At 37.6% G+C, this 27,506-nt stretch overlaps 1 protein-coding gene across 1 annotated transcript in view; it reads right to left on the bottom strand.

Annotated features, from left to right (window-relative positions):
- Positions 1–13,796: 13,796 nt before the first annotated feature.
- plcl1 (phospholipase C like 1) overlaps positions 13,797–27,506 on the bottom strand; it is a 55,133-nt gene continuing 41,423 nt past the window's right edge. Inside the window, exons 4-8 of the mRNA XM_043248817.1 lie at positions 24,252–24,614; positions 20,452–20,655; positions 19,059–19,134; positions 17,569–17,678; positions 13,797–16,632 (exon numbers count right to left, since the gene is read on the bottom strand). Coding sequence (XP_043104752.1) covers positions 16,465–16,632; positions 17,569–17,678; positions 19,059–19,134; positions 20,452–20,655; positions 24,252–24,614 — 921 coding nt within the window. The 3' untranslated portion in view covers positions 13,797–16,464. The remainder of the gene's footprint in view (positions 16,633–17,568; positions 17,679–19,058; positions 19,135–20,451; positions 20,656–24,251; positions 24,615–27,506) is intronic.

Genomic DNA, 27,506 nt, shown 5'->3' with positions numbered 1-27,506 from the left:
TCACCTTTTACACTATGATTATACGGACAGGTGCTTAGATGGTCTGTGGTTCATTTGGATTATGACACAATACATGCATCCTCTCTCAAATGCAGATTTTGCAGCTGGGAGTGAACTGTGACTGCTAAAAAAGATTTAGAGCCCCATAAGCATCTCTGTCACGCTTGCATTAATTAAGGAATGATATAATGCTGTCACTTTCACCCTCCAACAAACTCAGCACTCACACTTCACTATGAAACAGTACATTTAGACTTAAAATGCAGTTTACCCAAAAATTATTCTGTCATCATTTACTCATCCAGACATCATTCTAAACCTTTTTTTTAATGTTTTTTTTTCTTCTCTTAATAATGTGAATCAGTTAGATTAAAAATGACATGGGACTAAATTTCATTGTATGGACATTATGGAATTATTTTAGCGATGGCAAAGCTGGATTTCATATCATTATCCTTTGTTTTTATTAGTGTTAAAAAAAGTTTCATATTTTAATGTTTCATATTTTAAAAGATTAAAATTGTCTGAATTGTCTAAGATTGTCTGAGCTTACGAAAGATTCTGCATACTGAAGATTGATCGTAGTATTTCTAATAATAATATTTTTTATTAATTATTATTAATATATAATAATAACAATGCTAATAAATAATTCATAATTGATCAGCATTTTAGCATGATAAGTAATAATGATGTTGTGATAATGTGGCACAAAAAACTGGAGTAATGTTAGCTAAAAAAATCAGCTTTCGAATAAAGTTCGAAAAAAAGTTTAAAGTTTAAAGTTTAAAAGTTTAAAGTTTATTTGATTTATATTATATTATTTCACATAATTCAATTTTAAGTAATAAATTCAAATAGAGTTTTTTATATTCCATTATAAAAACATTTCACAATGTTACGCTGTTTTTGCTGTATTTTAAATCAAATAAATGATCCTAAAAGACTTTTTATAATATGATTATAAATATATTAACTATCAATATGCCACATATGAAGCTTTTCCAAACACGATAAGCAAATGCAAGCATCCATGGGAATGTGTTCTCTCTGTGGGCACAGAGAGAATCGTGCCTACTATTTATGCGGTCAGAAAGATCCATTCTGTTTCTTGTGTCCTTCGTGAGCCCTGCTCTGTCCACTGTTTATGACCTCAGCTGGCCCAGAGAGCAGGCGCCTGTGTGGGGCCAGCGTGAACTTGGCGTGGTCACTATGGCCCACAGTGCCTGCCCTGCCCCTCTGAGACCAGACAATCAGGGGCCACTGGTCATTGTCACCAGGGCGTATAGACCGCACAGGCCAGGGAGGCACATGCCTGAGGAAAAGCAGCTTGCCGCCATCATTTCTTCACAACTTCTCTCGATCCCAACCTATTTCTAGTCAAACAAAAGGTAATGATTTTTTGTCAGAGCTGCGTGAAATGGTCGGCCTGCCCAATTACGTGTGGCCACTGATTTGATTTTTTTCACTGTCATCTCTTCCCTTCTCCTCAACCCTGCTGTAATCATGGGGATTGTGTTGTTTACATGGAGGCAGAAGCTCTTGGATGAGCGTTCGGGATGTTCGCTCAGCTCTGTAATGGAGTGGAACTGGAAAAGCTAGGCTGGATTTTGAGAGGCTGGAAGGTTTTTTTAGAGGAAGTGCATCATTACGGCGACTGCACACTCCCTGCGCCTAACCGCAGACTCCAGATCAGCTTTCTGTGCGACGTTTTTCGTTCATGGTTGTTGTAACCAGGGTGACCGAACTGGCCTTGGGTCAGCGTCGCAAGTTGGGGTTTGCTTTAGTTTGGAGCATCCGTGGTTTTTGTGGCATTCTGATTATGGTCGCAAAGTGTCACCTTCAATGCCTTTCCCACTTTCTCTCACGAGCCACACATGCAGACCGACCCAAAGACACACACAAACACACACACAGCTGAAACACTTTCACAACACATTTGTGTACTCATAAAAAGGCATTCCAAAAGGTTCCCCTATACTTAAGATAGCAATTACTGCTGCTATTTTACATGGATACAGAGTGTATTTTGATTAGTCTATAATTTGACTGGTTGCTGTTCTTGCGTGGCTGTGACAGGGCTGAGAGATAGTAAAAAACAACAGGACCCACACTGGGTTTCTCTCATTGTAACTTTACTTAAATATAAACCCCCCTGTAGAAAATTGCATTTATTGAAACATGTGATTTCCTGTTCATCACACTGAAATAATACTAACAAATTCATACCATTCAAAAGCTTTTATCTGTAATATTTTATAATAGTACAATTTTGACCTACGAAGTAAGCAGAAACAAGCTTTTATCTTCCATTTTTAAGAAAGCAGCAGACACTCAAAGCAGGTGGCAGAGAGTAATTTCAGACTCAGTTTCACCTCTTTTCTTTCTCTGTATTAAACACACACACACACACACACACACACACATGCAGCTCCGTCAGTGGTGTGTGTCTGTCAAGGCTGGTTTCCTGAGCTGTGCTCGGCACTGCTGATGGATCCTTCACAGTACAACACCTCACACTCTGCCAGTAAAAATAGCCGCAGACTCATACGCACAAACATACACAGTCTGTAACCCACACAAATTTGCATGCACCTCTGCATCGTCCTGTCCATGTTGGGTCAGTGTCCAAACCAGGGACAAATTCATAAACGCTTTACTCAAACCCAAACTGCTTGAATATATACAGAATGGAACAAAAACAGACCATTGTTTTTCTATTCCTTTACAAAAAAATTATACAATCAACAAATGAGAATAATCCAGTCTACGTTAGATAGATAGATAGATAGATAGATAGATAGATAGATAGATAGATAGATAGATAGATAGATAGATAGATAGATAGAATAAAATTAAACATTATATAAAAAATACTTATTAATAATTAAATATACATTCTACTGTATACACACTCACACACACATACACATACAATTTAAAATGCAATTTAAAAAGTTATCTAATTTAGCCAAACATTTAACTTTGCAACTATTTTATAATACACATTTTAATCTATAAGTTGATGCATTTAATTTCTAAATACTCGATCAAGCATTACTGTATTTTTTTATATTGTGTTAAGGACACTTTAGGTAAGTCTCTAGCTCCCTCTAGAGGTTACAAACAAAACAGCCATAATACAGAGCACTGACTGATCCAGACCACATAACTTATACCTCTAAGACTTGGATGTGAGGCTTTGATAAACCAAATGAGATCTCATCTGTTTGCTGTTTATGCTGTTGTGTACTCAGTTTGCTAAGATTACAGCGCTCCCCATCCACCCACCAACGGCCAAATACAAACACACAATTCACTTCACACATATAATTACTATTGTCTTTCTTGGTTAAGATAAACTAGAGCCTTGAACTTGTAAACAGGCGAGCCTTCTCTGAAGTGTGCAGCACATAAATGAAAGACTTCCAACAGGGTGGCAAAGACGAGGATCAAAAGAAGACAGGATCTAGTGGTGATATTAATCACTTCAAGACATTCTGCTATACAAAGGTAATAGCAAAGTGCTGTTATACAAATATTTGAGTGTGTAGTCATGCATAAGCAGAGAACATGGCGTAGCCATGCATTCAAGAACAAAAAAAAAACCAGGAGGTCCTCTTACAGAGCCTTGTAGAACCCCGTGATGGCTTAAGCAAAAGACACTAACAACAAAACATACACGGTAACCAAACTGTATACACATAAACACACTATTCATGTCTGTATTGTGACAGATCTCACCAGTGCCTGATGTTTCTTTTTTTTTTTTTTTTTTTTGCGGTCCTCTCCTTTTCTCCAATGTCAGTCTGATTCAAATCAAGAAAAGCTTTATTAGCATGACGGCACTGCCAGCCTGGTGAGGTCACTTTAAATAGCTCCAAATAATGGTCAAAGGCAGAACAAACATAAACTGCTCTCAGTCAGTCTCTCACATAGCCTTTTCATTAGAGGCCTGTGTCAGTCTTTTGGAGGAGCACTCTCAGGCTGAGCGGACGGTAAAGGTTAATGTGCTTTCTAGCCGAGAATCTCTCAGGATCGACGAAGATCACCCAATCTCATGAATCAAGTAAATCACGTAATTCAACCTCCTTCTGACACTTCGATATAGCCCACGTTCAGCCCTGAAAAATTCTGCCGTGGCGCGCAAAGGGTTAACTCGGAGCGCTTGATTAAGGCACATGGGATTGAGTAGCACAGAGTAGGTTAATGCAGTCTTTTTGAATGAGACACTGGTGTGAGCAGTGTGGCGTGCAGCACTACACAAACATATGAACATGAACTGCTTCCTTATCTGCGTCTCTATCTGTGTGATCAGGGAAGGGGGAGAGAGAGGAATGGAACGAATGACACATCCATAGGCCTTCACCCCTCTAACACAGGGTTCTGTTACCAATGAGAGGAGGCACAGCAAAGCAGACTGAGTGGTAGCGGGTATGTGTGTGTGTGCATCAGTTTAAAAGCATACAGTACATGAATACAGCAATACAAGTGCATTAAAGGGAATGTGAGTGAGTCTGTGCTTGTTTGTGATCTATGTATTCTCTCCCCAGCGGTGACATTTTCTCCATGTCTACCTTGATCACAGCGCAACTGGGTCAAAGTGTATTTCAGGTTTAATACAATTTAAGCTGTGTCAACGGCATATGAAGTATGATTACTACAAAAATTAATTTAGACTCTCCCCTCGTTTTCCTTAAAAAAAAGAAAAAGAAATTGAAGGTTGCAATTGATAATTAATAATGACAGCGAATGGGGGCAGTTGCTAGAATTTAAAATCAGAAACGTATTTTCTTTTTATAAAAAGAACTAATTATTCTGTTAAAAGAAGTGTAATTTTTAAACATGAAGCTGTATACATGTTTTCAGAGTTGTTTTAGTGTTTAGGGATTTTTGAAAGAAAGAAAGAAAGAAAGAAAGAAAGAAAGAAAGAAAGAAAGAAAGAAAGAAAGAAAGAAAGAAAGAAAGAAAGAAAGAAAGAAACATTAGTTCTTACTAAAAAAAAACTAAATTATTATTTTATTCAGCAAAGATGCAATAAACTGACCAAAAAGGACAGTACAAGACATTGAAAAATCATATTCTATTTAAAATCAATGCCATACAATAAATTTGACCTTCCTGCTTACTCAAAGAATCCCAAGAGAAAATGTGAAAAAAGCATTAAGCTTCAGAAACATATTAGAATGATTTCTGTAGGATCATGTGACACCGAATCCTAGAGTAATGTCTTCAGAAAATTCAGCTTTGCCATTACAGGAATAAAGTACTGCAAAACATTACTGTATTTTTTTAATGAAATATAATGCTGCCTTGGCTGCTTTGGAACGATTCTGTAATTTTGACTATTATGCCACAAATGCTGGTGATTAATTTTCCCTTACTGAACCCAAAATATTCCTATAAGGTTGAGAAATTTGTTGGCCTAGTGTAAAATATAATGACTCACAAACTTTCCTCTAACCGCAACTCAAATCAAACAAGGATACAAGAATTTTAAAGATGACCACTGCATAAATAGAATCATTGTTAAAAGAGGAAGGACAAAAAAATGCACAAAAGCTTGGGGTAGATGAAGAGGACACAATATGGGGAAGGTAGAGACAATATAAGAAAACATTGGTAAAGGGAGAAAGATAGACAGAAAAAGAGAGAGAGGAAGAGACACATGTGTTATTTATTTCCCGGGTAAACAGAATTCAAGGCAGACATAATCAATAGGAAACTCCAGATTGTAAATAGGCAGCTCTAATAGCCTAAACACTGGGCGCTATGGTTACACAGGCACATCAGCAGCGGTTAACATCGGGAGAGACCAGCCGGGCAGCCTACCCTTATTTACCAATAAAGAGCTCTGATGATAAGATAAACATATAGGAGACAGAAGCGAGGGAGTAGAGGGAGGGGGCAAAGGAGAAAGGGCAGAGCTTTCATCCTCTATTTGGGGCTGCAGAAGGGAGCTAGGAGCGAGGAGGCCCATGTCAGAAGCCATCAGGGTGATGGTGCACGATGACCTGGCGACCCCACAAGCAGTGGCTCACATCTGGATACATGCAGTGAACACACAATGTTCGTAGGACTGCCATTGGCTGCTGACTGGGCTGACTGGCTTCGCATTAAGACCAGAGCCCAGCTCTGTTGGTGGTCAAACTGTTGTCAGGAATCTGCTGGGAAAGGTGTCTGTCTCAGCCAAACAACACACAGAGAGATTAAATGGAAAATCTAAACAGATAAACAACATGATTTATAATCAAAACATTCTGGACAGGGAATTCATGCCCTATTATGCCATATTTTAGGTTAAATACAAGTTGAGCGCTATCAACGGTGTATGCATTTACAATGGAATCCTATGCTGATTTTCTTTCATTGGTTGATTCCATGCATCATTCCTAATATACAGAACTGATCATTTCAAGTATTCATAATTTAAATTGGGCATTTTTATTTATTAATTATAAGCTGACTATTACAGACAACATAGCATAACAATTAATAGTAAATAAAGGGTTAAAGTTTGTTCAGTGAATGTTCAGTTATGTTTTGTGAAGGGTAGTACATCAATTTAATATTCATGTGATTTTTTTAAATTATTCTGTAATTTTATTTTATTTTACACAATTAATTTTATTTATTTTACAGCATCTATTGAGACAAAGCAATTAGCACAAACAAAAAATCATCAAATAAACTTTATTTACTTCATGTATTAATACTTACCGAGGAATATGTTGTTGATGAATGGATAGATAGATAGATGCACAGTAGGAATGGACCCACATACATACATTTTTCAAAGCTGAATTTTTTTTTTTGTGGCAATCCACAGGGTTTTTAAACTGGGATATTCCTTTTAAGTAGACAAGTATGAGTAAATGAATGGATTCCGACTGAAAGACGAGAAAACGCTAGATGTTGGGAGCAGGTCAAAGGGACACTGACTGGGTCTGGCCCAGTCATTTGTCTCTGTACAGACTGTTGACTGCAACCATTAATTGCTGGTGTTGTGTTTGTTCAACCCGCCACTTATTTTGCCCTTCGTGCCGAGGAATGCAGGTCCGTGCTGCAGTGAGAGAGAGGGAGAATGCAGCCACGTCTGAGGGGATGAAGATGGAGAGAGGAACGGTGGTGGAGAGGTAATGACAGGGCCATGAAAAGCCAGTGTTTAGCAGGCTAACCACACGAGGCAGTGCTCCTTAACACCAGACACTCCGTCTGCTCACAACCCAAACCAGTCGGTCCGAGGTTACACTCGCACCTGAGTGTGTATGTTTGTCTGTGTTCTGGCAACAAGCTGCTTTACTAATATCCTTACAAGTTTCGAGTAATGTTTTATTTACGAATGGAGGATTATTGTACATACATTAAGAACCATAACATTAATCAGGAATACTTAAAGCTCCATTTGTTCTTCCTTTAATATAATTTCTGTCTGAGAGGAACAGTTGAGGAAAACAATTCCCTCCCTATATGAGTCGCAAGAAATGATTTACAGACAAATTGTAATGAATATGCAACTGCCAATTTAAAGATTGCGAAACATGCAGAGAGCAAAACAGCTGAGACGTGTGCGGCTTTCCATTTTTTTTAAGCACTCGTTTGTCCTCCCATTTTTTAAATCACTTTAATTTTACCTTAAGAACACATAAGCGAGCCTCTTTCCATATTTTTTCTCTCTTAGTCTTTGTAAGGTGAAATGGAGACATGGAGCTAAAAGCTCCAGTAGGAGAGTGATCTACTAAACAATTCAACACAGTGCTGGCGCAGCAGGAGGCCTCTGTCATTCACTCCTCTGTGCCTGTGTCTCGGCTCAGCCGTGTATGTGTTGTACGGTTTCGTATGCTTCTGTACACCTCAATAAATAGGCCTTTGAAAAAACAATAATAAGTAATAATAAAAAATTATAATAATCAGCAAATTACCTTTATTTCTATAAATATAGCCTACAGAACTAAACTAAAACACTACTCCTGACACAATGTTGCATTTTGCCACACTACTAAAAAACAAAAAAACTTCACATTAATAGCAACTGGAGTTTTGTGAAGGACTATATGTAGAAATATTTACATTAGTATGGCTATGTTCAGTATAGCATATTAGCATACCAGTGTTTTATCTGCACTTTGCAGTATGTACAGTGTGCAACAATTTTCTGCATGCACAGAATAGCTGAAAATGTGCTGCATACAATGCAGAACGCGCAAATTATGTATCTTACAATGCAAAGCTTTCCATTAAGTTTGATAAACCAGAAGCAGTTTTTAGCCATTATAAATGTAATTATTTTTTTCATAAATCGTTTTTAAACAATTATACATTTATAAATTGTAAACAAACAATCTCTTATGTGACTCCCTAAATCGCTCTGCCAAAAGTTAACATTTATTTACGCAAATGCAATTTTATAAAATGCAAAATGGTTTCATTTATGTCAAAAATATCTGTCTGCATTGTAGAAACATGTCAAAGTACTTATACCTACAAAGAAAACTGCAATTCTATTGCATTGTACAGAGAAATGCCATAGCAATGCAGTAACCCCTGCCAATTAGCCAAACCTCTCCGTGCGTCTCTCAAAACGTCCTGTGTTTAGAATGAAAAGCGCTGGCTGGCCCCTCTCCCACGTATTCGCTGACTGCTCCGATACAACATCATGTACACATAAACATTCATATTTCCCCCCGAACACATACACACACACATAAACACAGTATGGCAGTTATATTTGGGTGCTTCACATTGTCCAGACGGCACACTGTCAGAGAGTGAAATGAATGGCTGTTTATATTAGAGCCTTGGTTTAATGAATTAACCAGCTGCCAGGCCGTGTCAAACCAGGGGCTCATATAGAACAGACACCCTGCGCCGAGCCCCTTTACCTCTCCTTGCTCTCCCTGCAGACAGTAGCGCACCGTGATTGCGTCCTCGGGGACCGGCGAAAACAAGATGCCCAAAGCCCCTTCAAGGATTTGCGTTCATTTAGAAGAAGGCATCTGGCAAAGTGTCGCTCCACTCTTAGCCCCATCACTACCGCAGTTTTCTGACTCTCCCTCTCTCTGTGTGCCTGTGTGTGTGCCTCCATTTTTCAGAAATTGGCACGTTTAAACAAATGTATACAAGCAGTGGGAGTCCCAAGACTGGGTCTGTTATTTGCACAAATTTGAAGGTGTTCTCCGTTGCCCACCCTCTTCCTCTCTACTTCTTTCTTAGTGGACGTATGCAATCTCTACCCTTTCCGTCAGTAACTCACTTGTCTTCCCTCCATCCATGATAAATATCCCTGGTTGGGGTGTGTGTGCGCAGTAGATGTTGTGGTTGTGACAGACGGCCATAGGGAGCAGAACTTCACCCATTGCCTGAAGACAGACAGGAGCAAACAGATGGAGAGAGAACAGAAGGGACTCGCAGGAATGGAGAGATGTTTCAGAGAAGAGAGTGTGAAGTTTTTATTTTTTAAGCAGTTGCATAAACTTTGGAAATCATTTAGGTCACTCTTTAGATTTTACATTCTCTGAAGCTGAGATTTTAAAAACTCACTGCCATGACGCTAGACTGGGTTGATGCGGCTTTGCTAGGTGCTTGTTAGTTCATCAGCAAGTCAAAAAATCCCACCATCTTCTATTCTCATCTCTCTATATGGCACAAATCACTCCTGTAATGCAAGCAGGCAAAAATCACCTCTCCTCAATAAGCCACGCAAATTGTACTAAGCGAGTTTTCTTCTGGCAAGAACATATATAAAAAAAGTTTTATCTGAAAAAAAAAACATATTACATTTAAAGTGCTCAGGATCTGTAGAATTCAAACATTTTAGTGAAGCGTCCATGTTTTTTTCATAGCATCTACACACTTGTGTACTAAATGCATCTCCAGCATTTACGCTCTCCAGCTTCTCAAGCATTTATCTAAATGACCGATAATAGCCAGTTACTACATTTAAATTTCTCTGTTCAGTCTCCTTTGTTTTCCTGTTCAGTTTCTCTCTGTATTCCTGCCCTTTCTTTCCGCCTCTGCAGACTCCTGCAGGGCCTGGTTTCCTCAGTCCTGTTGGGCTTTGTGTGGTCCAGGCTAGCATGTGTGTGTGTTTGGGAGGGGGCTGAGATTGCTGTAATTACCCAGTCATACCTGTTCATTAAGCGCACAGTTGGACCCTCGCTCATAAGCATTTAGAAACCAATTGAAGCAACGCGGGCCATTAACAACTCCTGCACTATAAGAGACGGAGAGCGGGGAAGAAAGAACGAAGAGGAGTCACCATAATGATGAAAGATAAATGGCAGAAAGACATTGTGTGCTAATCGCACAGGCCTCTTCTTTATCCCAGCAAGTGATGCCAAGATGCAAAAAAGGAAAAAAAAGATGGTACTACACAGAGCAAATAAGAAGGATAGGGAACAGTATGGAGAGTTAAAAGAGAAGAGAAGAGAAGAGAAGAGAAGAGAAGAGAAGAGAAGAGAAGAGAAGAGAAGAGTCAGAAACAACAACAGAGTAACTGAGACTCATGAGAAGGAACAGAAGTGAAGGGCCAGAAGAGAAGAAAAGGTAAATGACTTTGACAGAAGTATAATGAATCATAAGGATGAAAGCTGAAGTGTGTGAATGAGAGTGATTATGATACAATGGCTCTCGGTGTGTCGTCTGATTGCACAGGTATCCTCTCATCAGTGGGGGGTGGTGCTCAGTCCACAGGGCTCACTCTCACACATACAGTATGATACTGAGAGACAATTACACATACCAAACAACTCAACTCTGGCTTACGCTTAAACAATAGGCAATGATTTCAGATCATCAGGCATCGTCTCTCTCCTTCAAAAGCCGAAGGAGGAAATGTAGCTTTTTAAGTCTGACTGCTGTTTTATACAGGTCAAAGTTTGACCCATCAGTCAGCGCTCAACTTCACATGAAGTAATACAGAATGTTGCTAGAAGACTGGGACTGGACTAAATTAGCTATATATTACATTATTTCTTATATTTTTTCCATGATATATATATATAAATAATGTTTCTGTTTTTATTTATTTATTTAATGGTTTGCAATGTAAAGGCAGTGTAATTGGATTTAAAAAATAAACAATAAATATAAAGGGTAAAAATCTGTTATAATTCTTACTTCCCCTTATGTTGTTCCAAAACCTTCATTTCTCTGAAAGAAATTCAGAATCTTTTAGAGCATGTAAAAGCTAAAATTAGCCATAAGAAGTTTTCTAAACTGACGTGGGCCTTATTCAAGGTATAGCAATGTGTCTTGACGTATCTTTTTAATAATTTAAATTATATTTTCAATAGAAAGGTTTGTTCAGGACATCTCTCTTATTTCTAACAATTTTAGTTGTGTGTATATTTGATTTATATCAATTCAATAAACAAAATTACATTTAAATAGAACAAAGAATAAATATAATTTTTGTTGTTAACATAAATCATATTTTTTATTTTCAACCTGATTAACCTCAGGTTAATTTCTGAGATTCTACTTAAGATTCAGTCACATGACATCATTCATATTTCTACTTGCAATTCTTCCAAACCCAGAAGGGTGTTACTTATGGTCAAGTCCAGGATGTGTCCAAAAGTCCAAACCAAAGTGAACAAAGTGAAGTCAAGTGCATTATTACACTCAACACAGCCATAACTCACAACATAAAGCATATGGAAAGGACAGTGAATCAGATTTATATGGAGTAAAACTAAATATGCAGCTAATAATGTGCTGTAGCTCAGAGAGGAAGTGCAACACGCTGGAAAGAAACTTTACATGACAAACTTTTCAATCACGCCTCATCAGTCCTCCTGTGCCATCTTTAATACAGCTCAGATAATGGCGCTGGTAATTGGTCACAGCGCGCTAGATTGGGAGGAAACATGCCGCGCTATTGTGCCCGTCCCTTTTGTTGTGGTTAAAAGAGGGGAAAAATAAGATGCAATTTAGACACTTTTAAGAGGTGATCATTTCTTGCGCTTTTTTTCCTCTTCTCCGCCAAAATCATAGTGAAATTGCTGCCTCGGGAAGACTGTAATTAAACTCAAAGTGGCTCTCCTCTGAGGCGCACGCCAGGCTAAAATTAACAGGGCCCTATTAGCGTTGGGAAGCACGGCGTCATCGTTGGTGAGCGCCTTTGGCAAAAGAAATGTCCCGGCGATGTGACTTGCTGTGAGAATCCTGACAAAAACACGAAGAGCTCCAGCTGCTAATGGCTAGCTGCTTTAACGCTAGCTGTGTCAAGGATTTGATTGCTCACACCGCTGTTAAGTAAAAGTCACGTCAAAGAAATCAAGTGTTAGCGTACTTAAACTTTTTTTCGAGGTTTAAATGAACTGCGCGGCTTAAGATATTGTACATCAATACAAACAGATCTACACCCTTAAAAATAGTTCTCAGGCATTGTAAAGCACAAATAAACTCAAGATCTGAGGTGAACGTCTAAAATTGAGTTTTAAAAAATATTTTGGCCGCGCTGTGACCATTATAGAATGTCTTAAAAATGTATTTAAAAAAAGTAAAAAAAAGACCTCGTAGCTGCACTCGGACTCTCATGCCCTCAGGCGGGATCGGAGGGCAGATCTGCGCATGCTCTTGACACAAACCAAAAGAAGGCAGATGTTCGCTGCATTAGAGGCCGTCAGCCTGTCGTTTCACCTGTCCGTTTGGCACAATGTCACTTCTTCTTACATCTTTTCCTGTGGGGCACGTGTCTATAAAACCCAGCGCCGTGTGTAATGGGCAGAGACTCCACAGCCATGTTTTGGTTCAGAATCAAAGCACTTACTGGAGGGGGTTTTATCTGTTTGTTTGTTTTTTAGTGACAACTTGAATTGAATGAATTGTGACAAAGACGCATATTTAAGTAAAGATATCACGGGATAAGCGATAATAACAAAATGAATAAAATATGTTTATTATATTTGACTCATAATTTTGAATTTGTTTTCTGCCTTTTCAAATGGGTTGCCTGCCAGAGTGGTATTCATTCCTCACTGTAATTCTATGTCACTGTCTCCACCAAGAGGTAATTCTGCTAACAACAGGATACTCTCGGTCGCATAGACCTAAAGTTGTTTCACTGTTGATAGTAGCCAACCTATATGAAAAGGAAAATATTAATGATGATGATAAAAATAAAAATAACAAATGGTGGTAGAGAAATACTTGCACTGCATTTAGGCAAAACCAGACTGTATCTGTTCATCGGCTTACTTTAATCTTAGTTTATGCATCATAACTGCAAAGGTAAAGATTGAGTGTCCATATTTTTATACCTGAGAAAAATTATGGTAATGAATGTGTAAAACGTGATTCTACTTTTAAAAGGTTTGCTAACCATTCATTCTTACTTATTCCATTCAGAAGCGGCTGTTGTTTCGGTTCTTAAATTATAATGAAAGTCATTTAAGTGCTTGCATATGTTAATAAAGCACAACTTAAAATAGTGTATATTCTTAATTAGATGCTATACTGCAATAATGTCATAATAAGCCTCTAGTGCACATAGCTAAATCTAAATGTATAATTACAATAGGCTTGACAAGCATGAGATAACTTCTTTAGTAGCAACAGGCCTGCAGTAATGCTCTGATTTTAAAGACTGGAAACAACTCCACCTGCTGGTTACTTGGAATAATTTCCCGTTGTCATTATTGATAACTACCGTTTCCCCACAAAATACTGTTAAGCAGACTGGATAGGCCTCCTATTAACAAACATACCCAAACACGACCCATTAAATGGCTAAAGAGCTCCAGCATTATTGATAAGACAAAACAGTTATGGTTAACAGAAGAGACAGCAAGTCAGTAAAAGATAGCTTTATTTAGTCTGGGGCACATCTGTGTTACATCAATTTGTTAATGTTATAAAATACAAACCATCATTTCAAAATAAAAGCAACGTAGCTTTGAAGTTTACTTTGTTTAACGCACGCTTGTCACCTTTAATAAATACTCTCCATTTATACAAGGACAACAACTGCTAACAAGAATGCGACAAAACAATATATTTCATTTTTAAGAGTCAGAGGAAAGGCAGACACAACAAACGCACAGTTAACCACACATGGGTGAGAAAAAAAAAAGCAGAAATGACAAAATAGGACAGCTTTATTAATGCTCCCCATTAAACTAGTCATTAGGTTTAACGTCAAACAGCGGAGTAATATTGCACAGTCTGAGATGTTGACCACTATCTAATACTGCAGGAATCAATAGACCGGTCCCAATGAATTGCTCTGTTTAGTTTAAAGTGCACCTCAATGGGATTCATTTTGCTCGTCATCGACCCTGACGGACAGCGACACATTGTATTTGTATCAGATTGCTCATAAGAGTAATTTTACCCATCTAAAGTGAGACAACTCACTTCACATGTCTGATTGGTCTCAAGAGCCATCTCAACTGGAACGGAAAGCTAATACTGTGAAAGGGTATTCATTATTTAGATTTTGGCCCCTATACAGGTACGGGTCCTCTGGGTTACAAGTCCAGGGGCCGGAGAAACGAGGGTTACGTGTTACAAACGCATGGACGTTTTATAAAGTGGACAATAAAAGATATAATATCTACAATTTTCTTATATAATTCACAACAAACATTTTTGTTCAATCTTCAGCAAACAATTTGTTTTTAAGGAACACTTTAGGAATCAGTACACATTCAGTTCAGACATGAACAAGCACAAAAACGGTCACAGACCAGGCATGAAACGGTCGCTTTTCAGTCAAAACCAGAGAACAGGAAAAGAACAATGGCACAGACAAAGAAAGAGAAAAGTACATAAAAAGTACTAAAGAACGGTACAAAGAAGAGTAAAAGTGTTAAAAAGGAGAGCAAGAGACACAAAAGGGGACATTCACTCATGTGTTAATGTAATGCCTTTTCTCATCCCATTCGTTATTGATTTCTACATATTCCGTGTTGTGAATATGCTCATTTGGTCTTATAAAATAAAATGTAAGGGTTTCATTTAAAAACAACTACGCAAATCGATCAGGCATCAGACTGGTCACATTCAGAACATGTACCACTGAAACATCTCACACAGTTTTACATTAGCACCCTTTCACACGTACGTTCACATACACACACACAACGTACCAACACTTCTACTTGTCTACCATAAGAAAAATAATATATATTTTTTTTTTTTTCCCCGATCTCACATAGCCTATCTAATTTCTATTACTCTGTTAACATGAAAAGAAAAGGTGCAAACCTCAAAAACTAGTCTATTGTAAGTGTCTTTGATGGCAGTAGACAAAATACTGCCGATATTTTCCTTGCCTATCACAACACTGTCAAATGTTACACAATGAAAGTTGTAAAACAGTTTATACTTTAGATTTTTATCTACTTAATCCTCTCAGTGCTCAAAGCTGTTTATAATATGTATTTTTTTAATTAAACAACCAGCAGCAATCCTTGCCATGTTTAGTAGCATTTTTGTTTTTGATATGACAAAAATAAGTGGCTATGACCATGTCAGCGGACTCATTGGAAGCCTTCATCCAATCAAGCCAAGGAATGCGTGTTAAAAATACAGTCATTTTACACCCAAACTGTAGTTCATTATATTGTACCATTGTTTCAATACCAGGTGCTTAACTCCGTACACATTACATGGAAGTGCGGCGTAATCGGTACTTGTCCCATTGAGTAACCGGCTCAGTTAACACGGTTAGGGAGCACTGAGCAGTACTTTAACAAAGCCTTCTTGAGTTCTTTCTGCATTGTTAATAAGCTGAAGACGATCCATGTCACTGGAAGATGAGGATATGGTTGCCTTAAACAGAGAGGCACCAGTTGTATCCCATACACTTTGGACTGGATAGGGCTTAGGGGCAGAAACTGTGCTGTCCTGCTGGTGGGCATCACCTGTCAGTCAATTTGAGCGATAGCAGATGAAGATACAGCCCTGAAGATGATGAAGACTAATGCCAGACTTTCTAAAAGCATTTCTGAGATGTGCTAACCTGAGTAAACAAACCTCACGCTTTGGTGGTTTTGTCATGAACCAGGGGAAAGACAAATAAGTCTTCTGTATTCAAGATTAGTTGTAGTTTTAGATGTATAATTCATTTTTTTTTTTTTGCTCGAAAGAGCTAGTCTGTGAACTGCAAGGGGTTCGACACTAAAGTCCTTTTAAATATTGCAGGAACGTTTTTTCATTCCAGCGAAATCTACATTGTTGACATCAGTCATTTTATATCTCTTAGGAATTTGCTTTAATTCCTTTTACGTCCTTCATTCAGTATGTCTTGATAAGAACATTCCTTATTTTGTCCTCAAATAACATCTGCTCAGTGCTGAGCTAGAAGAAGCGCCCACTTCAATAAAGGACAAATGTTCTGACTAGCATCTGTCCATCTGAGACACCTATACCTCTGCCTTTCCTTCTGTTCAACATTCAACCATTCTTTCACCTACGAATAAATGCTCTCTCAATGCCTGTGCATGTCTCTGGGGCTCAGATGCGACCATTGCCGTGGCTACTGCCACGTCTGGAGGACAGGCCGTGAGGGGTGTAGTGACCGTCAGAGGTCAAGATCAGGCCGGACGCCTCACAGGCCAAAGCCAGCTGCCTCAACATATCCAAAGCATCTAGCTTAGCACTGCGCAGGAGGTCACACTGACCCTAAAAAGAGAGAGATGCATGAATTAACATGAACTCTGGGTCATGATTAGGCTCACAGTCTATGCATTAACAGTGGGATTTTTCATGCAAGTTACATATTTGCACCAGTAGATGGCAATAAGTGTCTTTTTAAGTGAATTATTGCATCTTTGAACCAGTCTTTCAAACCAATTTGTTCAAAAGCACTGATTCTTTACGTGTCAGTTACCGAAGCATTCACTGTCAATAAACTATGTCATTTATGTTCATAATTCTTATTTTCTTAGATTTTACTGTGAAGAATTCATTCGTTTATACAATATTTTTTCTTCAAAATTGTTTTGTAATCAAAATGTTAACTCAAATACCTGCCATACATTTTTCTTTTGTTATACTTTGTTATACTTCTCTTGATGTATTTAAATGCAAAAGTATTTCATATACAAGTCTCAGTGGCACAAATGAGCCTATTGTAAAAAGATAATGAATAGTAAACAATTTTTAAACAAAAACATTTTAATAGTGGAACTCAGTGGGAAAAATAAATGAATTAGAAATGCATGTCCTCTCTAAAGGAAATAGACAAATTATTGATTGTTAATAGGCAAACAACAAGACTTTGAAGAGACTTGGTTTTTCATAGCTTTTATGGAAATGACTCTTGTTCATAGTCCCAAATGTAAGGTTAGTGCTGTTGCATAATCTTTTAGCCCATAAACTGCATAAACATTAAATGGAACTGAAACATGAATTTCCAGTCGACCGAAACCTACTGGGACTTGCACATTTCAAAAGTCCTCCACACACACGCTGTATTTATAAAGGTCAAACAACTTGCAAGATAGAATTTCAAAACAACAGAAGCCTTTCTCCTTTCCCGTCTAAAAGCAGAGTGAAAACATCATCCAAAAATTCAAGGCTATTTGAGGGAGGGAAAGAGAAGCTCACGCTATTTACCTTCAGCACAGTGATGTTCCAAGCGAAACTTTCCACAGCTTTACTTTGTTTACGGCCTTTTAGATTTTCCTTTTCTCCCAACCTGGGCAGGTCTTCGTGAAACACCATTCCTAAGAGGGCAAACAACAGAAAACAAACACATACATAACATGTATCATTTTATCTTATTTTTTCCTCTGGCTTGAGATTTTTTTAAAATGCCATTTATGGTGCAAACATGCTTCTGCAGAAACTGAGCTGCCAAATAATGGATGATATGTACTCATTCATCCTCTGGTTAGATAATATTGTGTTTCCCGTGATGAATCTTGGCATGGCCTCTGTAAGCTGCCCTTTCATTCCTAATCTGCTGTGCTGCCTGTACTCACTCGCTCTCATTTCATCAATATACCCTCATAAGGACATAAGAACACAGAATTTTGACCTAAGTGCCTTGGATATGTAGAAAGCATTTAATTATCTTGTCATATCCTTTTCTTACGATTTTATAGTAGCAACTGTATAACTGCAGCATTTTGGAAGTTGGTAAAACTATAATTTGTTGAGCTATCATGATTTAAAAGTAATTTAACAGTTAAGCTACTCTTTTGAAAAAGTATTTATTGTAACTGTATTGCATGCAACTAAAAATAAAAATTTTAAAAACTTTTATGCATTCTTACTATTACTACAATAATACTATTTTAATAGCATTTACAATGTATTATAGTTAATAAATAAATATAAAATCACAAACACTGCGATAAAAAAAAAAAGGAATTAAAAAGGAAGATTGAAAGACTCCACGCAGGGACTGTGAATGATTTATTTAAATGGTGAATCGTTTATTTTCATGACACCACCAGAATGAAAAGAGTCACAAAAAAAAAAGAATCTGACTTTCCAAAGCTAAATTCTTTCAGTACTGCGTCGACTAACTTAGTTATAAAGCTGCGTGTCCAATAAAATTGCACATAACAGTGGTGTTGTGGTGTGTCATGCTACAAAAACAAATGCGCTTTGGAAAAACGTTAGTAGCATGTTACTAGGAAAAACGGCAAAAACAGAGCCACTGCTTGTGGGTTGAAAAGTGTGACATTTCAAGGGACCCCAGTGGTGGGGATCCATTGCGATTTAGCCAAATGCGGGCCCCCACAATATAAACAGTAGCACAGTACCCCTATTTATTAGCAACAGTCCTGCTGTCACACTACTATAAAATGTAATTAAGAGCATCCCTAGCACAATTACCCAATCAACACTGGATACTGTGTAGACTTGCATCATTTTAAAACAACTCTGACAAGGTATTTTCAGCACCTTTCAGGAGAAAAGGCAAGTGTTGATAGGGGACTCTGTGTGTTGTGGATAACAGGATCTACTTTGAATGCAAATTTGAAAAAATCTGTGAATTGTTTCTCAAGATTTTCACACATCCTCTGGGGCCTGACTGAAACATCATTCGGTGGAAAGAAAATACAAAGATGATTCATCCCCACTCCTCTACTCACCTTCTTTCTGCACTTGTGCAATTCTCTCATGCACTCCATCTGCATTTTCTATCAGCTGTTTGTTGGCAGAGATCATCTGAAGAAGGATGCACATAGGAACTATGTTATGGTCTGCTTATATATTTTAAGAGAAAAAGAAATTACTCTTTTCATTCAGCAAAGACACATTACTTTTTTTGATCAATGCAAAGACATTTACAGCGTTAAATGATTTCTAGTTTAAATGCATGCCATTCTTTTAAATAGTCACACACAAATCTGAAAAATGTTGCTAGAAAGCACAAGCAGCACAACGGTTTTCAACACTGATAATAAACATTTCTTGAGCACCAAATTAGCATATTATAATGACTTCTGAAAGATCATGTGAATGCTTCACCATTACTGAAATATATTAAAGTGAGCAGCTTTTTAAAAATGTAATAATACTTTGTAATATTAAGGTTTTACTGCATTAAAACATGAATGTGGCCTTGGTGAGCGTAAGAGTCTTCTTTCAAAAGCAGTTAATCAATTTCAAACTATTCAACAGTATTGCACAGAGAGCCAATTTAATGAATATGGTTAAAAATGTGAACCCAAGGGACTAATTTCCTTAAAAGGAAACCCTACTGATCTCACGTGTCTCCCAAAAGAATGAGAAACTACCAATTTTGCAGGAAATTCTTCAATGACTTATTCAAGCTAAATTATACATGACTCATTCATTCATTGATTCATTTCACAGGTCTATACTTCTACTCTATATTCAAACTACCGTCTCATTTCTGACATAACAAAAATACTCATTACACATCTGAGAATTCTATTATAAACTACGAAAAATATCTTTAAGCAATAAAATTCTGAGAAGACCCTTGCTGCCCTCTCTCACAGTGCAGATATTTTTAAAATGCAGCCCTGCCAGTCAATGCTGTCTGACTCTCCGGCTCTCAAACACACAGCAGGACCAGAGTCAGCGAAAGAGGAAACCTAGGAAAGGAGAGGAGGAGTGTGGTGACTAAAGCCTGAAATGTCTTACTCACTCCGATGTTCCTGTTCTTACTCCCACACACATACACGTGGGATGGCTAAAAAGACAAATGCCATTGTAATGGCAGGTAATGTAGAGTTAGTGCAGCTTATATTCGCAGCAGCGAAACGCCATGTTTTAAGAATGGCTTTATCGACAAACTCTTTATTTTGACAAATGCCGAGGTCCCTCTATCCTTACATTTTTAGGAAAAAAAAAATTTGCACATTACCGATGCCTGGAAAATTTTGCTTAAGTTTAAAGTCTGCCTATTACGGTCAATGAAACAGAACCACCAACATCCAGACGGAAAAATAACAGAAAAACAAACGGTAATGATGCATGACATTAAAATAGCCCACATAAAAGGGTGTCTTTTACCGTGTCATAACCATTTAGCAGTTTACGAGTGGCATCATTCAAGCTGCCCACGGGTTCTAGGCATGGGTAACCTTCCTTCAGAGTGAGTGTGGCACTTGGGGGTCCATCTGGACTCTGCAGCCTCGTGGCTAAGCTCTGGATGCACTGCTTTAGTGTGGCCATCGGGGGGAGCCCACACTGCTCTTTAAAAGCCACCGTGGCACTCTAGAGACAGAGAAAACACACAGGCACAAACTTGGTTAACACAAATATTTTCAATAAGCCCAAGAGACAGAGATAAAAGCACTGACATGACAATATGATAAGCACAAAAAATGTCATGTTAATAAACAAAGGAAACATAAAATGTGCATATTTCCAAATTTGGTCTTAGGTAGCATGCTTTTGAGATGTAGCTTGTGCTCAGTGTATTTACTTAATAAAAACAGTGTCAAACACATATTATTAAAATAATACGTTTTCAATTTCTTTTAAAATATAACTCATTCCCATGACGGAAAAGCTGAATTTTCAGCAGCCATTACTCCAATCCTCAGGGTCACTTGATCCTTCTATTATGCATGATTTAATGCACAATAAATATTTCTTATTAATCAGCACAATTGATTTCAACACTTAACGTTTTTTTGTTTTGTTTTTTTCATTTATTTATTTCAAATCTAAATATTTTATACCATTATACATCACATTATACACTTTAATGTTATGTAACCTCAGTAAATTGCTGTAAAAAGTATTAATTTCACCCCAAACTTGTAAATAGTGTAGTACAGCATACTATATCATACCTGCAAGATCTCATCAAAAACAAAACAAAACAAGATCTAGTAGTTTGAAAAAATTGTGACATTTATATTGTTTGACACCGACTATATTACGTAAAGCTACTCTCACGAGGCAGAGGCAAAATAATGACTTCTTTTCTTTGTACAGACAGATAAACCTGTACAATTTAACAGCTTTTTTGTGTCTGCATGACTGTCAAAAGCCTCAGCTAATCACATTTCAGCTTTTTATCGTACATTCCCCTTCATTATATTGTGGCAGATAGAGAGCCCGTTTCTATTTTCCACCTGACAGAATCACACACCCACAACCGTGATTAACAAAGCCATTTGGAGATGTATGTGTGTGTTAAGGGGGCCTCATGTGGGTGATTAGTCTGTATATCTGTGTTTATTTATATTAAAAAAAAGAAGTCCATAAGATGTGCTGTGAATAAAGTGGGCATTGTTGTTGCTCAGATGTATTATACAGCAAAAGGCAATGTAAATTAAATAAAAAACTAACCGGTGTGTACAGTGACCCCATTAAGTAGGTTTATTTGACAATAGAAAGGTATAAATGTCATTGCACTGAATTAAAAATAAATAAAAACAAAATAAAAACAAACCAAGTGGCTTTTAATTCAAAGAAAGATAAGTATGCCTTTGGGCTAATCTTATCGAACAAAAAAGTCTGTTACCTGTGGTGTGTGAGGTAGCAGATACATAATTCTACTTAAAAGGACAAATGGATCAGATTGCTAACAGTAATTGCAAAGATAAGACTAAAAGCAATGTTTCAAATAGCTTTTGGGGCCGCTGTCTGGTTGTGTCTTTATCTCTGGTCCTCTTCCTTAACACACTGTGGTGGCAACTGATCCTGGCCCTGTCACCTGACCCCACAGATACTCTATCCTCCGTCTCTCCTCCCCTTACCGTCACCCATAAATCATACCTTAACTTCACAGACTCTAGGTCAGCGGAGCGGTTATGTTTTTGCTTGCTTTCATTTCTAGCGCTCGCTTAAAAAATTAGGATCAACATGAAATCCTAGAAATGTGTGCGTTTACATCAGATGAGTTGAACCTCAGAAACGGCAAGTGAACTCAGGTTTGCTTTTACAATGGATGGCCATACTCCAAAAAGGAGGCGTCTGGTTTTTACTTGTTTAGAACTGAGACTTGAAATTTCATGTCAGATCAGTGACTCTGTATTAAAGCATTGCAACAAGTAGTGAGGTTGATTCTTCACGTGAGTGGATTTAGGAAGTTAAGCTATTACTTGTTTACACTGAAAGCAAACATTTAACGAAAAGAAAACAAATATTAACTTAAAAGGAACGCTCCACTTTTTTTGGAAATAGGCTTATTCTCCAACTCCTGCAGAGTTAATAAGATTTGTTTTAAAGTTTCTAAAGTTTCCAGCCGATCTCTGGGGCTGGCGATAGCATTTTAGCATAGTTTCGCATAGATCATTGAATCCATTTACACCAGTAGCATCACATAAAAAAAAATTAAAAAAAAAATCAATCTAGAAAATTTCAACTCCAATTTTCTGCCAGTACACAATGTAACTTCAGAAGAGTCCCATTTTAAATACGAAAAATATTGAAACTATTTGGTCATTTTTGAACACGATGTCTAATTGGATTTAATGATCGATACTAAGCTATGCTAAAGTTGTTATCGCCAGAACCGGAGATAGGCTGAATGGAATCAAAAACTGTAAAACTCAACTTAATAACTCTGGGTGAGTTGGGGAATAAGCCTATTTCCAAAAAAAGTGGAGAGTTGCTTTAATATCTCACTATATGTTTTCAGCGTTTTCAGCTGACATAACCATGATATTAGGGAGAGGCACATATTTACAAACGGCACCAATTATCTGCATGACCTATAGAACAGCACTAATAAGCTACTTAACTCTTTTGGTCACTATTTTCAAACCATTACATTTAGACAGATCCATTTGGAAGAGCCAGTTGTCAATCTGGACCAGTGCTACCCTGACACTAATGTGGCCTCCTCCACATTGAATATGATAATAAAATACATAAAATATTTAGAAATACAATAAAATATTACATTAAAAATGTTTAGAAATTATTCCAATTAATTAAGGTGTTTATTTACTATTTATTTTGCCTTTAGATTATAAGTTTCTATGAAGTGCATTGGCAAAGCCAATATCAGGATGCATGTCCCCAGCAAAACCCCAAGCATAAAGCGATAAACCTTAGTCAAGACAGCACTATAAAAACATGGCTGAGGTGGATATGAGTACAGTGTATCTAATGGTCTGTACTGTTATCAAACAACAAATATCAATATTTCAGCTGATGAAACCTGTTTCTAAATAACTTTCAACAGAATAAAAACTTCATAGCAATTTTGAAAGTTGTGAGGACCATTTTTATAGACAGTGTGAGATTTTGCAAAGACTGCAAGTCTATCCCTTACAGTATTGTTTTCATCTGCGTTAAATTGTCAACAATGTCTAACCTGATTAAGGTCTATAGTTCATCATAAAAAAAAAAAAAAAGATCATTTACTCAACCTCATGTTATTCCAAACCCATAAGACCTTGGTTAGGCTTCGAGACTTTTTTTTTTTTTAATGAAACATGAGCGTTTCTGTCTCGGTCTCTCCTTTGAAAGTTCAGGCATGCAAGCTTGAATTTATTCGTTTTTTTGAAGCAATTGCATCTCATCACAAAACTTGAATCTTATGGATTAATTTTACATTGACCTTTCTGGACCTTTGAATTAGTTTGTGTTTGAAGAACATGAGGGTGAGTAAATTTACATTTTTTGGCTGAACTATCCCCTATTACCAGCAAGATTTCCTCGATCATCCAGCATCACATGGGGGAAAAAACCATGCTGTTTGACCAGCAACAAACCGCACTAATCTACATAAACCAACCTGAACCAGAATGAAAATTCCTTTGTGTGTACCCTGGTTTTTTCAGCAGGGAGTGGCTGCTAAGTAGTGAAGTAGTGTAGACTGCTGTCTGAACATGCACAACCTCCCTTACCAGTGCATCCTCTCGCAGGTCCGTAGCCTCTTTCAGAGGTCCGCTGGCTGGGCGGAAAGCGTCATCCAGCACTTTGATTCCCGTGTTACGCAGAGTGACATACTCTCGTCCCCGTCGTACTCCTCTCCTGACAGACAGACCCCGTCTCTGGGCCTTTCCCCCACCTCTGCGGTTAGTGATGGCGATGTGTACAAACAGGCTGGCGTGGGGCAAAGGGTCTCCAGCGAGGCCCAGCAGGGGCACATTGCGGTAACCAGGCTGTAGACACTCAAAAGCGATGGTGTACTGGCCAATGAAGTCGTCACCTATGTAATCATCATCCAGAACTACGAATCGCAGCAGGGCTAGTTCAGGCATGTTCACCTGAAAAGAGAAAACAGTGAATGTATTTTGTTGGCCTCTTCAGGTGTGCAACATTTTACAGATGCAGCTGAAAAGAGAATTAAATATCTAGGGTGTGTAAACAGACACTTAACACATGGGCGGACATTCTGAAATATGAAGCATGCAAACTTGAGTGCAGACCACTGAGCCAAACGTGCCACTGTAACGTTGCAAAATATGGTAGTTAAAAGATCATTTGCATAAAGCGCATTCCCACAGTCTCATTTATTTAAATATGGAAATGTTTATCATGCACACACAATACCACCTGGACATCTGGCTATGTAGGACAAACACACACATTAATAAATAAGGATACAATTTAACAAAATCATAGGCCTACATCTTGCACAACATGAATAACTGCGGGACTGTTACAGGCTGAAACAACTTACAAAAATGATTGTGTAACCATTGTTAGAGGTTCACATAACGATAAGTATACTCGCATAGTAACAAATACATTGAAAATAACAGGAAGTCTGTATTTCACTGCATCCTTTGTGTCAAAAAACAGGAACAATGGTACTTCAGAGTACTATTACTGAAATTACTAATTTGCACATCTCCAAAAGAAAATGTATCATTATCGAGGTGTGCGTGTAAGCATATTCATGATATGTAGATGTATGCATACACACACACACACACACACAAAACAAGTGAGATGCAAAAAGAGTTATGTCACACTGAATATGCATATTCATACCAAGAAAAGGAAAAACAGAAAACCTGGCAGGAAAACACAGACAACAAAGATAAAACGCCTCAGCTGGCAGCAGACACCCACACAGACGCCTGGACACAACTCATGCAAGAGAAAATAGTTCAAGACAGGTATGCAGCATCTCAGAGAGAACCTGCTTCATGCTTCTGTACATGGGCAATTTTAATGAACTGATGAACTGAACCGTGATATTACATTGTTTTTGCACAAGGCTGTAATAAAGAGTACCAATTAAGTATTGTAAACATAATGGTACATTAATAATTACAGTTCAGAAAGGACTGTACACATTTCTAGGTATGACAAATACATATATTCTCCACAGAGACATTATATAAAGACCGTTATATAAAGTTATAGAGTGAATCTCAACTGCAGAATTGCTAGCCTCTTTCCAAAAGGCAAGAGTATTAATATATTATCACCCAACTATTGAGCATGAAGTTATTAAAATGGTATCAAACAACATCAAGGTTTTCTGTAAAGCTGCTTTGATGCAATGTGAATTGTGAAAAGTGATACACAGATAAGTATGATTTGACTTGACATTGAGACTGGCATCATTATGGGTACAGAGCTCTCAGTTACTTATCTGTTTAATGAAAAAGGCCACAGGAAGAGATGTAAAAGCATTCTATCAGATCTCACCAGGGGATGCGCATTTGTTCCTCTGGGTTTGTGTGTGCGCGTTTGTTAGCGAGACTCTGATAGGTATACCACTCCCCTGACTTATAATTGTATGACGTCCTTGAGCTCCAAGCAACAAGAGACAAACAAATGCAAACAACAAGAGGCACAATCCCCCAGGACAGAATAAGTGTGTGCGTGAGAGATACATTTGTGATTTCACTGGATCCTTCTCAAAACCTCCTCTTCAAATAACCATATGGCACAGTATTTGGATTAAATCACAATAGCAGGGATTTAAATTTATAAGAACTAAGGACAATTCTCACCAACAATTTTTATCACTATCTACTTGCAAATACAATGTGTGTATGATGTAGAAAGCATCCAAAAGGCACATATCTTCCTTTATACTAAACATGGACGTACAGTGTCTACAGATTTGTATCGGAAGGCAGTTGTTTTGTAGTCAGTGGTGCAGTGCATTTTACAAGTCTAAACATGACCAATGAAAAACTGTTTAGGGTAAATAGACAATAAACAGTGATGTATTTATATAATGCATATTACTGTTAAAGGCATCATTGTCCTATTCTAATAAAGAATATTTTAAAGCCTCTGATTTATGAGTATGAAATACAAGGCGTATGGAGCTTTGTTAGAATGTATACTTACAAATTTTGTAGCAAACAATATTTTCAGAGTGGCATAAAAAACTAACAGTTCTGGTTTGTGTATGCATAGCTTTGACAAGGATTTTTAATATAACCATAAAGGGACAACATGCAAGCCCATTGCTTTTTTATGAATAACAGCACTACCGATAGATTCTAGTTCAATGAAAAATCCATGACAATAATGTGTTTATTGATTGCTTGATCATCTCTCTACTTGTTAAGAGAAAATTGTATCCTTGACAAAAAACATTTTTTTGCAATTTCCTCAAACATACTGTAATATGTCAGATGAACCTTGTAAAAAATGTATTGATTGGTCTCAGCAGTCTTGCTACACATCCAGAATGCTGCATGTTTGCGTCTTCATTGCACTGAAAATCACAGGTAAATAAATCTTTCACCTGCATCAAGAAACTCTTCATTTGCATTTAAAGCTCTCTAAATTTGGTATGCAACTGTAATTAGGCCTTGCTAAAAGAAAGGTCACATCACTGAAAAAAAAAGGCTGGAAGAAACTGGCAGACACTTATAAAGCAGTGTAATGAGGTATCTAGACTGTAGGTTTGAACTACAATCCAGGGCAAGAGCATTAGTGTTAGCAGGCCATTAAGTTTTGATGTAGATCTTCCCTAATTACAGATCTAAGAAGAGTTGTGTTGGGTTGCACACTCTTGCGTCATCCCAGTGCATCCATGAGGACAGACTGCATTTATTAACCTCATTCTGGTTGTTGATCACAGGTCAGTACTCTATACATTCATGTTATTTATGTATGTGACATTTCTGTTATAGTATCCCACACACACTAAAAAATTACAGCAAATGGAGTAACAACTGAGA

Source organism: Puntigrus tetrazona, chromosome 9 (assembly GCF_018831695.1).
Source record: "Puntigrus tetrazona isolate hp1 chromosome 9, ASM1883169v1, whole genome shotgun sequence".
NCBI lineage: Eukaryota > Metazoa > Chordata > Actinopteri > Cypriniformes > Cyprinidae > Puntigrus > Puntigrus tetrazona.
Note: the sequence above shows the minus strand (reverse complement) of the source record. Positions and strands in the feature narration are given on the sequence as shown.